Below are 15,805 nucleotides of genomic sequence, written 5' to 3' on the forward strand. Positions count from 1 at the left end.
CAAAAAAAGGAGATGATGACCGGGGCCCAGTCACTCCTTGGTACCCTTCCCTGCCCCAGTTCAATGTGATGCAACAAGTATTTATTAAATTCCTTCTGTGTCCTGAGAACAGCTGCTGGGATTGCAGAGAACTGAGAGAGACACTGCCTGCCCTTCCTGACAGGTGCCAGACAGCTCTCCTCCTCTCTTCACGGTGGAATTCCTTAGGACCACATTCCAGAAGGGGAGGGATCCGGTCCTATTTACTGCACGTTGGCTTTCGTTATACACAAGCTGTGTAACAGCATATGGAATCTGCAAGAGCTGATGTCACATTTCAGAGAGTCTTGTTTTTACTCGTGGGATGGTTTGAAGGGGGTGGGAGGGAAGTTTCCCCTGAAAGTCAAAGCAAAATTGAACGGAATTTGTTGAATGAAAATGTTTGCCGTTGGGCTTCGTCCAGACTCGAGCCACGTGATGCTCGAGAAAGAAACTGGGGGCAAAAGTCAGAGCCCCAGGAGCGGGTAGTGGAGCCTAAGGCCCCCTGCTGAGATGGATCGTGGTGGTCCCCAGGAAAACTGCACCACGGATGCCCATCAGCGGGCTTTCAGAACGAGATTTTCCAGCCATTCATCTGTCGAATCAGAATCTAGAAAGGTCAGCTTTGGGAGTGATTTTTTTTTTCTTTTAGAGTCACACCTGGCAGTGCTCAGGGATTACACCTGGGTCTGCTGTCCGGGATCACTCCTGGGGGCATGTGGGGGGACCGTATGGGGTGCCGTGGGGTGAAAGTGCTTGGCCATGTGCAAGGCAAGTGCTCTACCAGCTATACGATCACTCCAGCCCCAGAATTGAATGCTCACAGCTCCGAGGTGATCCTGGGTGCAGGCACATTTAAGCACCTGGGAGTGGACCCTGGAAGGACCCTGAAGATTTTGTCCATTTGCTTTTTCCTTCATGGGTTTCCACCTGTGGCCAGCCTGCAGGGCTGGACAGATAGTCTCTCTAGAGCTATGTGCATAAGCACGAATAAACAGGGACGTGAGTGGCGCTCTGCCTTTCGGAGCCCAGAGCTTAAGGGGAACCATGAGCAGACGAATAGATAATTCCGGTATAATGGATAATCACAGCACTTGGAAAATAGGCCTGCAATTTCCTTTCTGTTTGAGCTAGAGAAGTGATGAGTGGCATGTGAAAGCGAGGCTAAGGGTTCCCACCCCTTCTCTGTTGTCTTCCAACCGGGTCTTAGCTGTGAGGTAGGTATCTGAGACCCCCTATTCATCACCAAACAGCATATATAAATAGAACTATTGGGTTTTTTGTTGTTGTTGCTTTGTTTAAACTTGACATTTCGCGATGAATGTAGAATGTAGAATGAAATGAATGTAGACAACATTGCATGTTGTCCTGAGTTTGAAAGATGTGAAGCTGTTGCCTGGAAAGGTTACATGACTGGTGTGTGTGTGTGTGTGTGTGTGTGTGTGGTGTGTCTGGTCCATTCCTGGTGGTGGTGGTGTGTGTGTGGAGGGGCAATGCATGGTAGGGATTGAAGCCAGAGTCTTGATAAAATGTTCATTAGCTTCTGGGAATACAAAAAAAAGGCACATCCAATATGGACCTATCTTTGCTTTCATACTCAGAGGGAACCTGTGATCAAAGTGCATTCCCGAATATCCAGGGGAATTTATTTAGAAACTTAAAAATCCGGGGCTATGGGCTGGAGAGATAGCACAGCAGGTAGGGCGTTTGCCTTGCACTTGGTCGACCTGGGTTTGATTCCCAGCATCCCATATGGTCCCCTGAGTACTGCCAGGAGTAACCCCTGAGTACAGAGCCAGGAGTAACACCTGTGTATTGCCAGGTGTGACCCAAAAAGCACCCCCCGAAAAAAAAATCCGGGGCTGGAGTGATAGCACAGCAGGTAGGGTGTTTGTCTTGCATGAGGCCAACCGGGGTTCAATTCCCAGCATCCCATCTGGTCCCCCAAGCACTGCCAGGAGTGATTCCTGAGTACATGAGCTAGGAGTAACCCCTGTGCAAGCGCTGGGTGTGACCCAAAAAGAAAAAAAAATCCCTGGATTCACAGCCAGTAGTCCCATTGGACATAGAGAAATACAGAGCTGTGTGAGCAGGGAGGGGTTTGCCTTGCATGCAGCCAACCCAGGTCTCAACCCTGGCATCTGGCATGGTCCCCCAGCACCACCAGAGTAATTCCTGATTGCAGAGCCAGGACTAACCTCTGAGCATCACCACGTGTGGCCCCCAAACCCAAAACCAAACAAGGACTTCCTAATTCAGGAGCGGCAGCCAAGTTCGCAGGAGCTGCATCTGTTAACCCAATCTCCTGGGGCCACAAAAGAGAACTACGTGGCAGCGATGGTAGCATTTCCCTCAATTGTTCATTTTATTAGCAGGAAGCCGGTGCAGCCTCCTTGGCCCCTGCGTCAGTCAGGAAAGTGCCCTGTTGTGCGCATCTGGAGGTGTGACAATCACGATCATGACCATCCTGTTGTTCGTCGATTGCCTCGAGCAAGCCCCAGTAATGTCTCCTTCGTCCTAGCCCTGAGATTTTCTTTAAAAAGTGCCATATTCAAGGCTCTTTCAGGGTTAGGAGAATGAGACTCATCCTTGCTACTGGTATTTGGCAGATTGGGGACACCACGGGGAGTTTGCCAGACTCTGCCGTGTGGGCAGGTTACATTTGGCACAGGCAGGTTACATCTGGAGGTCAGTGTGCAGTTTTGTCTCTGAAGCTCCCGCCGAGTCGGGCTCTTTCTCGTGAGTCAGACGCCAGCTCGACATCACCTGCTCTGCCAGAGTGGCCACCACCATCGACATAGCAGAGCCAAGAAGGAAGCCTTGCTCCGGTGTGGTCGGTTACTGGCGAGCCTCCTTTCCGAGGGGTTTCTGCGGCTGAGTTTCGGCCCTTTCCCACCTGTCCTGGTCTTCAGTCCCGAGCAACAGAAGTTTCCTCTCTTCCTCTTTGGAGCTGCCTTTTCCCCCCAACCTAGAAAAGGCTTTTTTAAATTCAAGAAACACGGTTGTGACTCCCAAATTAAAGCGCCGCTTAATTTATTGCCTTAACTGGCAGCCACCAGGAAAAGTGTTCCCAGGCCAGCTGAAAACAAGTGGATTGTTAAAAGAATGAATGGGTAGGAGAGAAAATTGTTTCCCTGACCCCTTGGAGCTTTTTTTTTTTTCCTCTTTTTGGGTCACACCCGGCAATGCACAGGGGTCACTCCTGGGTCTGCACTCAGGAATCACTCCTGGCGGTGTTCAGGGGACCCTATGGGATGCTGGGAATCGAACCCAGGTCAGCCGCGTGCAAGGCAGAAGCCCTACCCACTGTACTATCGCTCCAGCCCCCCCCCTTTTTTTTTTAAGAATTGTAACTTCAAAAAAGAAAAAAATTAGCAACTCTTTTTTTTTTAAGATCAGAAATCTGGAGTGATAGCACAGCGGTAGGGTGTTTGCCTTGCCTGCGGCTGGCCCAGCCAACCCAAGTTCAATTCCTCCGCCCCTCTTGGAGAGCCCGGCAAGCTACTGAGAGTATCTCACCCGCACAGCAAACCCTGGCAAGCTATCGGTGACGTATTCGATATGCCAAACACAGTAACAACAAGTCTCACGATGGAGACATTACTGGGCCCACTCGAGCAACTTAAACAGCGGGAGGACAGTGTTTCCGTGCTACAGATCAGAAATCTAGAGCGCACAGTTTGGTGAAGTGATACTTCGTAACAGTTAAACATCTGCTTCAGATGTTCAGATTTTTGCCGTGTGGGGGGTTGAACCCTGAGCCTGCCTGTGTGAGGTGTGTGCTCTCCTCGAGTCATATCTCAGTGGTAAGTCACGTGGATATCCAATAAGCAATTCACATCAAATGCCATGGCATTTGGTTTCACAGGGAAGGGGGCGTTAGAGAAGAGGGAGATTGTCCCTTAACTACAAGAAGAATGAAGACCCTACTTAAGGATCAGTGCCGAGCCTTAAAGTTGAAGTACGGTTGTAGTTGCAGGAAATTTAAGTTTCTGGGTTCTTTTTCTTATTATGTTGGGCCCGGGAGATAGTCACTGTCACTGTCCTCCCATTTGTTCATCGATTTGCTCGAGTGGGCCCAGTAAAGTCTCCAATTTTTTGAGACTTGTTGTTACTGTGTTTGTCATATTGGATACGTCATGGGGAGCTTGCCTGGATCTGCCATGCGGGAGAGATATTCTCAGTAGCTTGCTAGGCTCTCCGAGAGGGGTGGAGTGATCAAACCCGGGAGCTAGTATAGGAGGCTAAAGCACTTGTCTCCAGCGGACCTTTGATACCCCACACCAAACATGGCCACCCTGATCATCACCAGGTGATGGCCACACTGAATATGGCCACTGCCAGGAGTGAGCCTTGAGCACGGCTGGGTGTGTCTTGTTCCTATCTTGGTGTCTTTATTGTATTTCATTTTGGTCGGTCTGCTGTGAGGCTGTTTTGGGGGAGGTCAGGGATCTACGGGCCATGCTGGGAGGGGCAGTCATGTTCCTGTGGTTGAGCCTGCGTTCTTGTCCAGGTAAGGCATGTTCTTTCCTCAGCCTTATTCCCGATTCCAGGTCTTGGTATGACTTTTTTTTTGGGGGGGACAGGATGCGGCGAGGAATGGATGTGAGTTGCAGGGGAGCACTTCAGGGCCCTGTGGTTCCTGGGACTGAATTGAGGACTCCTCTATTTGCAGGACATATACTCCAACCCTTTAAGTTGACTGTTGTCCCCCAAATTGTGGGGGGTTTGTTGTGCTAGGAATTGAGTCCAGGGCATGTTCGGCTTGTGCCTTCTCACTGAGCTATGTCCCTGGGCCCCCATATTTTGGTATCTGCGAAGATGCCCAAAGGACTCCTTGAGCGCTCGCGCTCTCTCTCTCTCTCTCTCTCTCTCTCTCTCTCTCTCTCTCTCTCTCTCTTTCCTGTACTAAATTTTCAGAGTTTTTTCTTTTTTTTTTAAATTTTATTGAATCACCATGAGATACTTACAAGCTTCCGTGTTTGGGTTACAATCACACAATGATCAAACACCCATCCCTCCACCAGTGCACATTCCCCTCCACCAATATCCCCGGTATAACCCCCCTTTCCCACCCTCCCTCTGCCTCCATGGCAGACAATATCCCCCATACTCTCTCTCTACTTTTGGGCATTATGGTTTGCAATACAGACACTCTGGGATACTTACTGTGCATTCTCATTGGGGCAGAGTTCTCCTTGGTTGATGTGCTGGAGCGAGGGTGGGTGGTTTACTCAGTGACCCTGTGACCTCTCTCCAGGGTCCCCTCCCCCCCAGTCCCACCTCACTGCCATTCCACAATGGAGAGGAGAGATGTGGGACAGTTTTGTTCCTGTCTTTTTTTTTTTCTTTTTTTTAATCCAAATAGGCCTCCACTAGACGGTTTGGTATTAGATCAGAGTGAGCGTTTATTAGATCAAAGCTGCCAGCTCACCCCGGCAGCTTATTCTGCTGGAGGGAACTTCTCACTTGCGTGCGCTGGGCTCGCTTCTAAATATTTAGGGTTCGGATTTTGCATCACACACAAGTAGATTACTTGCATTCACATTTCCAGGTTTCTTTCATGCCATAGTGGTTTCGGTCTTCTCGAATCCAGGCACGAGGCTTACTTCCATCCTAAAACCTTGCACGTACACTAGATATTCACAGACCTACGTCCAGGAGGCTCAGACCTCGATAAGAGGTGGCTGGGTGCAGAAAGTTCTTGCATCCACCTGTAGTATAGGATAATGGGAAGAGAATGAGAAGACCCTGGGCTTTCCATAGTGTGATACTTAACCACGGCACGGTTAAAACAGTTGCATAAAATGCCCCAGAATTTAACAGTGGGGAGTGGCTTTCAACAAAGCGTTCTTGGGGAAAATACGCAGAAAAGAGAATCTTTGAAAAATGGGCTGGAATTGTACCTGCCCTGTTTTCACCTTCTCCCGTCCGGTTGGTTCTGTTGCTGTTTTCTCTGTGCTGCTGCTGGAACTGGTTGAATCACTTTCATACTGTTGGGGTTGGACCTTTTTGGTGGATCCCATTACTTCCTGCTGTGACTTGTAATCCAGGAGTCCTGGAGCGGGCAGGAGTGTCACAGACTCCTGGCTGGGGCTCAGGGAAGTAACGCTTGGGTCTGGTATCTGTGGGATCTGATGGATGGGGCGTGCCAGCCACCCCCCCATCCTTCCTTCAGTCTGCTCTGGGGGAACGCGCCAGATCAAAGAACGGCTGATTCTTCTTCAGCGCTTTGGGCCGAAGTGCCTCTTCCACGGGCCCAGCGCCTGGGCTTAGTTACTGTGAGTGCGATTGTTCAGAGCAGCTGTGTTCCCACTTGGCCCAGCTCACTGCCCAAGAAACCGCCTGGGGGATTGAGCAGTGATGTCACCAGCCCGTTTGCCGCTTGGGCTCTGGGGACCTGCTGCGGATCTGCTGTGGCTTGTACATTCTGTGCAAAGGGGCTCATGCTGTTCCCGTCACTCCAGACCCCCCTCAGGCAGGCCGCCAGGGTTTTGCCAGGAGCACACGCCTCTCCCCTTCCTTAGGAATGCCAGGCCCACAAGTCCTCTTGGCCACCAGCAACCAAGGGTTCAACACTAATAGTTCCATCCTGTCCCTGGGCGCTGCAGTTAGGCTGGCCGTGGCCGTGGGCGTCCACTCTCCTGCCCCTCACTGCAGGGCGCCTGCTCTCCGACGGACACCTGTTATGTCACCTGTTGTCGGTGGCCTCCCCACTGTGTTTTCCGGGTCGTGTGCTTCTCCCCCAGACTTCCTCTCCTCACTGGCTCTTGACTTTGCATTATGATGTCAGTGCACTGGCTTCTCCCGGCCACCCCCGACTCCCCCGGCCTGGAATGTTCCTGGCTCCGCACGTGATTCCAGAGGGCCGTGCAGTGCCTGAATGCCTGGCCCTGGCAGGCCCCCTCGGAGCCGAGCTGTCTGAAGGGGAACGGGAAGGCTTGGTCGTGACGGGTACTTAGCCATGCGGCTAGCCAGACAGAAGCTGGCCATGGTGCAGAGTCAACCGCGAAGGCTGTGACGCTGTCTCTTGGCAACCTGTCCAAAACAAAACTCAACGCCCTAACATTGGTGGCAGCACATCAGGGGGAGTGAGAGGAAAACTTGGAACACGCCCCCAGGTCAGAGCCAAATCAATCAGGGGCTCCTGGGTCATAGGACTGATTTCCAGGGCCTGTCCGCCCACGCTTTCTCATCTCAGCATCTTTTTTTTTTTTAATTTTTATTAGTGAAACGCCATGAGGTACAGTTGTAGGCTTACAAATTTTTGTGCTTGGGTTTCAGTTATACAATGATCAAGTACCCATCCCTCCACCAGTGCCCATTTCCCACCACCACGGGTCCCAGTATCCCTCCCATCCCTCATCCCCCCATCCCCCCCATCCCACCCTGCCTCTGTGGCAGGGCATTCCTTTTTGTTCTCTCTCACTTTATTGGGTGTTGTGGTTTGCAACACTTTGACAAACTGGCAGGCTACCGAATGTAGCCTGCCCACACGACACAGTCTGGCAAACTCCCTGTGGTGTACCCAATATGCCAAATACCAGTAACAATGATGGGTCTCATTCTCCTAAAGAGCCTTGAATGTAGCACTTTCTTAAAAATCTCAGGGCTAGGATGAAGGAGACGTTACTGGGGCCTGCTCGAGGCAATCGACGAATAACAGGATGATCTGTGATCTGTGGTTTGCAAAAGAGGCAATGGGTGACAATCAGGTTTGGTCTGTAGTCCACTTTCAGCAGGCATCTCTCATCCTGGGAGGATCCTCCCAACACCCTTTATTTGGTGCTCTTTATTTCAGCATCTTTTAAACATTTCAATAAGAGTGAGCAATTTTGTCAAAATCATTGCTCTCCACAGAGGCTTTTTTTGGTTTGTTTAGGTTTGGGGGGTCATATCTGGTAGTACACGCCCGACTTAGTGCTTGGGGTCGTTCCCAGTGGTGTTCGGGGGACCCTGCGTGCCGGGGATCCGTCCTGGGCTGACCTCACATGCTAAGCCGGTCCTCCCACCCAGGAGCTTTCTCACGCTGGCTCCCACGTGGCCTTTTGTGTTTGGCTGACTGTTTCAAAAATTCCGAGGTTTGATTGTGAACATGTCTACAGCCCCGTGGGATTGCCAGGCATGCAGGGGATGGGGGGGGGGGGGGGGAGGCTGAGCACAGCCATGTCATGCTGGGTACCTACTCTCCTGGTGAGGTTGGTCTTGGGGGGCTGCTTCCAGGGGTCCTCAGTTCCTGGAATTTCAGCTCCAATTATGCAAGGCTGGTGGTTTACATAAGGAGATTCTTCAGCATCTCCAGACACCAAATTCCGCAGTCTCTTGTGGTGGCCGCCTGAAATCTAACCTCTGATCCCGCTGCTTTTCTGAGGCCACAATGGTAACCCCACGGCTGCAGCTGAGCTTGGTGCTCGCCTTGTTGTTCTTGTAACACTAGGTTGTTTCTTCTCATCCGGAGGCCTCTCTCTTCTCCCACTTCCTCCGGTGCCCTCCTCCCTCCCTCCCCTCCATGACACCCCCTCCACAGGTCTGCGTTCTGTCATTCAAAACATTTCTTCCCCCTTGCTTCCAACTTTCCTGAGTTCTTTCCTTTGAAACGAGACCGGGGTACCACCGCCCACTAACCGACCTCTTGGTGAAATTCGAATGCCACCTCTCCTGCGTTTTGTCAGGTGCATTTCCTGATGTTGGATGGCTGACTGTTGCAGAAGCGTCACTCTGAACATCTCCTCACTTGCACTGGTTGAGGGATGGGTACTCGATCATTGTTTAGCCGAAACCCAAGCACAAAAATTTGTAAGTCTGCAACTGTACCTCATGGTGTTTCACTAATAAAAAATAAAAAATAAAAAAAAAACCCAAACATCCCCTCACTTGCAAACTGGATTTTGCTTGAGGGTTTTAGCCTCTGGCTGCGAGCACCCTTGCAAAGGTCCCGTTGAATTGAATTCCCGGGGCCTGCTCCTTTGCTGCCCGAGAACACCGCGGGACTGGGACTCGATTCCGGTGTGTCAGCAGAGCTGTCTTTTCCACCCTGGCTTTCCGGCAAAGTTTATGCCTCCTACTGAACAAGTTCCTCTGCCCAAGGGGTCACCCTCCCCGGAACCCCTCACTGTGCTGTTCTCTGGGTGCGGTGGGTGGGCTGTCTTGGTGACCTGGGGCTCTGCAGACGGAGAGCAGTTATTGGTGGGGCTGGGAAGAGGATGGGCGCAGAAAGGCATGCTGCAATGCTCGGGGCTACTTCTAGCTTGCTCCCCAGAAATCACTCCTGGTGGTGCTCTGGGCGAACACGGGGTGTTTCCTGTATGTAGAGTGTTGATGGTATGGTAGACTTGTGGCAGAAAATGTTGTGTGTGTGGAGGTGGGGGGCTTACTTCATGCTTAGTCCTGATCTAAGGATCTTGGGTGTTAAATTATTATTATTTTTTAACCTTTAGGCAGTTACTTTTTCTTTCACTTTACAGATGGGTTTGCTAGTAAGTGGGGGGCAAGGGGAAAGAATGGGTTTTTCCACAACACCCAATAAGAGAGAGAGAGAGAACAAAAGGGAATGCCCTGACACAGAGGCAGGGTGGGATGTGGGGGATGGGGGGTGGGAGGGATACTGGGATCCGTGGTGGTGGGAAATGGGCACCGATGGAGGGATGGGTACTTGATGATTGTATAATTGAAACCCAAGCACAAAAGTTTGTAAGTCTACAACTGTACCTCATGGTGTCTCACTAATAAAAATTAAAAAAAAAAAAAGAATGGGTTTTCAGAACCCAGTGATCTATCAGAGTCCAGTGCCGAACCCCTGTGACCCTATGCCAGCATCTGCCTCTGTGCCAATTCTTGCCCTCTCTCGCTTCAGTACCCAGTGAGCGTTTATTGTGACCCGTTAGTAAGCTGTGTACCCAGCCTTTGAAAGCAAGATAGTTTTGACTCCTGGGGGAGGCCTCTCTCTGGCTGGTCCTTGTCCTTCTGGGATCCAGTGCACAATTTCTATCCTTTCTTCCTTGAGCTATCAGCTGCCCTTTGAACCACGTGGGTTTCTGATGATGCAGGTTCACTTATGCAAAGAAAATAAAGTGTTGCTTAATGACTATTCCTGCTTTATCGTTTCATCTCATGCTTTTCTGAATAATATTTTCTTTAGCTTGCTTCATTTATAGGATTAGAGTGTAAGAATGATACGGCGTATGTTAATTGACCTTGTTAATAGTCTACTGATGCTTTTATTTCTTTCGGGGTCATGCTCCCGGGTGACTCCCTGCCCTGCTTAAGAACCGTGCAGTACCAGAATTCAGACCAGGGCTCACTGATGAAACAGATGTGCCCCGATGCTCCAAGCTGTCTTCGCAGTCCTGACAACAGTCTATTGATTGGGTCAGGGATACAGCTGGGTAGTGAGCAGGGCTGCCTTTCAAGTACTGAAAATCCAAGACTCTGCCCCCCAAATACATATTTATGGATAGAATTGATACATGGACTTAGACTGTTCAGGGCCTCTACATTGCTACTTCTTTTTTTTATTCATAGGTCAACTGATCTTACAGATACAGTAAAACTTGACCCACCGTATTCATCTCACTAGGAGCAAAGCACCAAGTGGAGTGGGTCAGTTGACTATTTTTAGGTTGACTGTTGATTTGCTAATGGATTTGCAGTCTGCAACTGGAAAAACACCTATCCTGCATGATCTGTTTCATGCTCACATGAGAAACCTCTTCCAGAGTACACCCAGGAAATGTTGTCATTAGTTCCCTTTTGAATGCTGAGTGAGTCTTTATGGATTGTGGTTAGAGAAGTGATGGGATATTCATAGCCTTACCCACTTTTACTATTTTTTTTTTAAATAATAGCTTTGGACATGAAGTATTTAAAAATAATAATGCACATTCCAGGCAGAGGAGAGGGTTTTTGCTGGGCACTCTAGGTCCTAGGTTGTATGTGTGTTGTCGGTGGGTGCTGACCGCGCTGCTGGACAGCTCTGTCTGCCCCTTTCCCTTCGGCCCCTGTGCCTCTTGGCTACAGTGGCATGAAGAGATTTTCTGGAACTGAGCAAAGACCTTCCAGGGGCTTTATTGGTATTTATTGGTATTTATTGGTATTTATTGGTATTTATTGGTATTTATCAAACAGCGCATTCGTGAGAGTTGTCTTTCCTTCCCTTCTGATGTCCACATGTAAAAATATATTTAAAAAAATTAAAACAGATATGTCTACACACGAAAAAATACACAAAAGTCCATGTGTGAATTTTATTTATAAATATGTAAATTGGTTACTGTGTTTGGCCAACCAATATACATATTTATAAAACACAGTAACAACAAGTCTCATGGTGGAGACGTTACTGGGCCCACTCAAACAAGTGCATGAATAATGGGAGGACCCTGACTGTGATGTAAATTGGGGAGTGCAGTGTTGGGATCCAACCTAGGTTTTTCAGTACTTACAAGGCAACTGCTCTACCATCGAGAGTCTACTTATGCCTTTTGACTTCCCTGAAATGTATTAACAGACGGCTGTCAGGGCTGGGGAGGGGGCTCAGCTCAGGGCACGTCTGTTTTATGTGAGCCCTGGGTCTGGATTCTGGCACCCGTGTCCAGAGCAGGACTTGGCCTAGCACATAAGTTCCTTTTTGTAAGTTGGGAGGTGAGGACATGGATATTTCAGTGTGTAGAGCTTAACCTTAACCATAGCATGTCTTTGGAAAAATTTTGCTCTTGTTCTGTTCCTTTTATTTTTAAAACTTTACTATTATGAAAAGCATTTTCAGTTGAGATTAATCGATACTTTTTTTTTCCTTTAATAGGTTTTAAAATGGAACATTTTGACGCATCACTTAGTACCTATTTCAGGGCATGGCTCGGCCCCCGAGGTAAGGTGGTTTTTCATTTTTCTTCTTCTATTCTCCCATCCCCACTTTTAAATATTGCATAACAAGATTCTAGAAAATGTTGGTCTTTCTGTTGGCGGACTGCAGCTTTGTCCTGAATACTGAGGGGCTTGACTGCTATGCCCTGGCTGGAGCCGAGAACTGCCGCCCACCCTCTGCTCCAGCTCACCAGAAAGAGGCTCTTTTTTCCCTGAGGAGGCCACGCACACTGCCATTCCTGGCGGTTCGTTTGCATCGAGTCTCTGGTTGGACCTTGTTTCCAAAACACACGCTGCAATAGAAAGTTTGCAACTTTGGACCAGAGCTATAATACAGCCAGTAACGCATTTACCTTGAACGTGGCTGATCCAGGTTCAAGCCCATCTGATCAAGCATCGCCAGGAGTAACCCCTGAGCATCACCGGGTCTGACCCAAAAGCCAAAGGAAGAAAAAAAAAAAAAGAAAGTTTACAGCACTTCCTTTCACAATTTTAGTATCTTATTAAACATCCTTTTATATGTCATGTAAACAGATACACCTCCACTAAGTTTTTATAATTAGTCTTCTATTATACTTTCAGGACATGCAACCAGCTATATTGCCTCTTTAAAAGTGTCATCTGTAATGTTTCATAATATCTTAACTATAAAGAATTTTGCAGGCAGGGCCAGAGCCCAGTGAGTCTGCCTGTGTGTATGAGGTGCTGGACTTAATCCTAGTCACCACAAAATAAAACCAACAACAGCAACAATCTCTGTTAACTCCCTACTCCTGACAAACCCCTCCAACCCCTGGGTAAACAACCTTTATAGATTCCAGAAAAGGTCTTAGAAAAGCTAAAAGGAGCATTTTAATAGATGGGATGATTCTATTTCACTTATGATTTTTTTTTTTTGTGGTGGTGGGGGGCCTCCCTGGCTGTGCTCAGATCTTATTTTGGCTCTGCACCCAGGGATCACTCCTAGTGGGGGTTGGGGTTCCAGGGAATTGGAGTCGGCAGGCATCTTAGCCAGTGCATTGCGAAGTGCCTTAGCAATCTCTCTGGTCCCTCCTGACTTAACAGTTTTTTAAGTATAAAATCATGACAAAATTCTTCTATTAACATAGCAGAAATAGAATATGTTTGAGTACCCACTGTGGTGGTAGTGAGGAAGTAGAGAAAGAATTTCAGTTGGTGCGAAGACTTCTCTGGAAGGTCTTTGTATCTCATATGGAATTTTAAAATCACATCTTTGGGCCAGAGAGAGAGAGTACAGAGCTAAGGCGCTTACCTTGCATGTGGCCAAGCCAGCACCACAGTCTGCTCCCCGGAACATTGCCAGGTTTAACCCAAAAAACTATAATACTTTAAAAAAAATGTAAACATAGTTTGACTCAGTGTAACCCCCTCAGTTTAACTTCTCCATGGTTGATCTGGGTCAGTTAGCCCAAGATGTGTATGTGTAGACTTATACTTCAGCCAGTATTACTCACTGGTCACCCCCATCAAAGTATGGGGCAGATTAAATAAGCTACTGTCAGGGCTGGAGCAATAGCACAGCGGGGAGGGCGTTTGCCTTGCACGCAGCCGACCTAGGTGCGATTCCCAGCATCCCATATGGTCCTCCAAGCACCACCAGGAGTCATTCCTGAGTGCATGAGCCAGGAGTAACTCCTGTGCATCGCCGGGTGTGACCCAAAAAGCAACTGTCACTGTCACTGTCCTCCCGTTGTTTATCGATTTGCTCGAGTGGGCCCAGTAACGTCTCCATTGGAGACTTTGTTGTTACTGTGTTTGGCATATCGAATACATCACGGGTAGCTTGCCAGGCTCTGCCGAGCGGGTGAGATACTCTCGGTAGCTTGCCGGGCTCTCCGAGAGGGGTGGAGGAATCGAACCCGGCTCAGCCAGGCTGGCTGCGCGCAAGGCAAACACCCTACCACTGTGCTATTGCTCCAGCCCAAAAAAAGCTACTGTCAATGGGAAGAAATGAATCAGATAACCAATGTGCGCCTATGCAGAAACAGTGCCTTCCTTCAACTTGGAGGGGCTAATTCATTCTTTCTTTCATATCTGAAACAGTAATAAAATTAGTTGTTTATGAGGATGGGCCATGGCTGAGTTTTTTGTTGTTTTTCTTTTTTTTGGGGGGGGGCTTTTCATATGAGCCAGGGACCCGTACTTGTCATTTCATACATCCCGGCCCCCAGTTATCACAGCTCCGGCCTCATGCAGCCCCTCACCTTCCATGGTTCCAAGCATCTCCAGGCATCTCTTCCAGAGGATGAGGAAGGAATCCGTTCATGCTCATGGTTGTGAGAAGTAGGACACTGCCTCAGAGCCCTTCATGTCATCTCAGTGGCTGCAGTTACTTCTTGAGTCCATGTCTGAACCTGTCAGCAGAGAGCAGCCCCCTCTGCTTGGCCAGGTCCTTGCGCCAAGTGCTCCGGAAGTGTAACAAGCAGGTTGGACAGAAAACAAAAGATTTTCACACCCTCCACCTGCCTAGAATAGCTAGTAGGGAGCAGGGGAGGGATGTCTGCCTCTGAAGCCAAGGCACGAGGGGGCACCCTGGGAGAATGCAGGGTGTGTGCAAGAAAAAGAGGTGCGCTTGGTCCCACAGTGGAGCTTTTCACCCGGGCTTGTCCTCTGGAGAGAAAAGCCGTATGGTCAGGGAGGGCCAGGGTGGCTTCTCTGTGCCGTGGGTCCTGAGGCGGGCCTTGAGACCAGACGGGCTGGAGTTGCTGCAGGCTAAGGCTTTACCGTTGCAGGAGGCGGAGGAATGTGCTTCTGGGCTAGAACGAGTCTTGCAGGGAACAGGTAGCACCTTGGCGCTCTGGCGGCCTGGACTTAGCCTCCCTCCCTGGAGACAGCTGCCAGCTCACTGTTGCAGCTACCTGGACTAGTTCTTTGATCTTGCCTAGTTTAGAGGGGGGGAGCAGAGGACTGTGGGTCTCTTACGCCAGTGGCCCTAAGTCTGGCTTCTCTTTCTAGCTTCTCCTTGGGTCCCCGAGAGAGTCACTTCTCCGAGGGCTGCTCCACTTCCACAGCCATCGCGTCCTTGGCTCTGGACCCGATCCCACCTCCATGGCAAACACTGCCTTTCTGCCCACAACTGGCCAGTGGGCCCTGCGCCACCCAGGCCCTCCTGAGTCTGCCTGCGGGATGCACTTGCCGACACGGGGCCGAGAGTGCGGCCCCCGGAGTTCAAAGACTGTTTGTTTCTAGGGTTTCATCATCCCATGCATAATTCAACAAATCTGGTTCATAAATCCAGTTAATGGAAAGCAAAGCCTTCTCATTTTCTCTAAGAGTCTTTGAAAAGGATGTTCAAAAAAATTCTTTGACTAAGTAAAACCGTGTACAATGTATATTAAATTTCTTTGCTTCCTCTACTGGTTTACTTTGTTAGCATGAAACTTTAATGTGAGGTGACAAATAATCACTGAGAGAAATCCTTTTAATGTTTGAAAAAAAACTTGTGGCTTTTTTTTTTTTAAATATATGTTGCTGTCTTACTAATCACTCACTGTTTTTTTTTTCTTCCCCCCCCACCAGATACAAGGGTAAAAGGATGGTTTCTTCTGGACAATTACATCCCCACTTTTATCTGCTCCATCATATACTTACTAATTGTATGGCTGGGACCAAAATATATGAAGAATCGGCAGGCGTTCTCTTGCCGGGGAATTTTAGTGCTATATAACCTGGGACTCACGTTGCTGTCTCTCTATATGTTCGTTGAGGTAGGTTCCAAGTTCATGTGGGTCTCCTCACTTAAATACGTTCCATGTTGCTCTTCTGAACTGTGTTTCAAAACAAAAGAACATAGCTGGTGGGTGGAGGGACTTAGAAAGCAAGAACGTCAGTGCTTTTGGAGTATGTCTTAGAATTGATTTTTCTAAATGCCAGAGTTGTTTGCACAGATACACCTTTTAGAATA

The 15,805-nt window shown here is 48.9% G+C and overlaps 1 protein-coding gene across 1 annotated transcript in view; it reads left to right on the forward strand.

Annotated features, from left to right (window-relative positions):
* ELOVL5 (ELOVL fatty acid elongase 5) overlaps window positions 1-15,805 on the forward strand; it is an 83,914-nt gene that overhangs the window by 43,994 nt on the left and 24,115 nt on the right. The window contains exons 2-3 of the mRNA XM_056108980.1: window positions 11,819-11,884; window positions 15,421-15,608. Coding sequence (XP_055964955.1) covers window positions 11,827-11,884; window positions 15,421-15,608 — 246 coding nt within the window. The 5' untranslated portion in view covers window positions 11,819-11,826. The remainder of the gene's footprint in view (window positions 1-11,818; window positions 11,885-15,420; window positions 15,609-15,805) is intronic.

Source organism: Sorex fumeus, unplaced genomic scaffold (genome assembly GCF_029834395.1).
Source record: "Sorex fumeus unplaced genomic scaffold, SorFum_2.1 ptg000241l, whole genome shotgun sequence".
Taxonomy (NCBI): Eukaryota; Metazoa; Chordata; class Mammalia; order Eulipotyphla; family Soricidae; genus Sorex; species Sorex fumeus.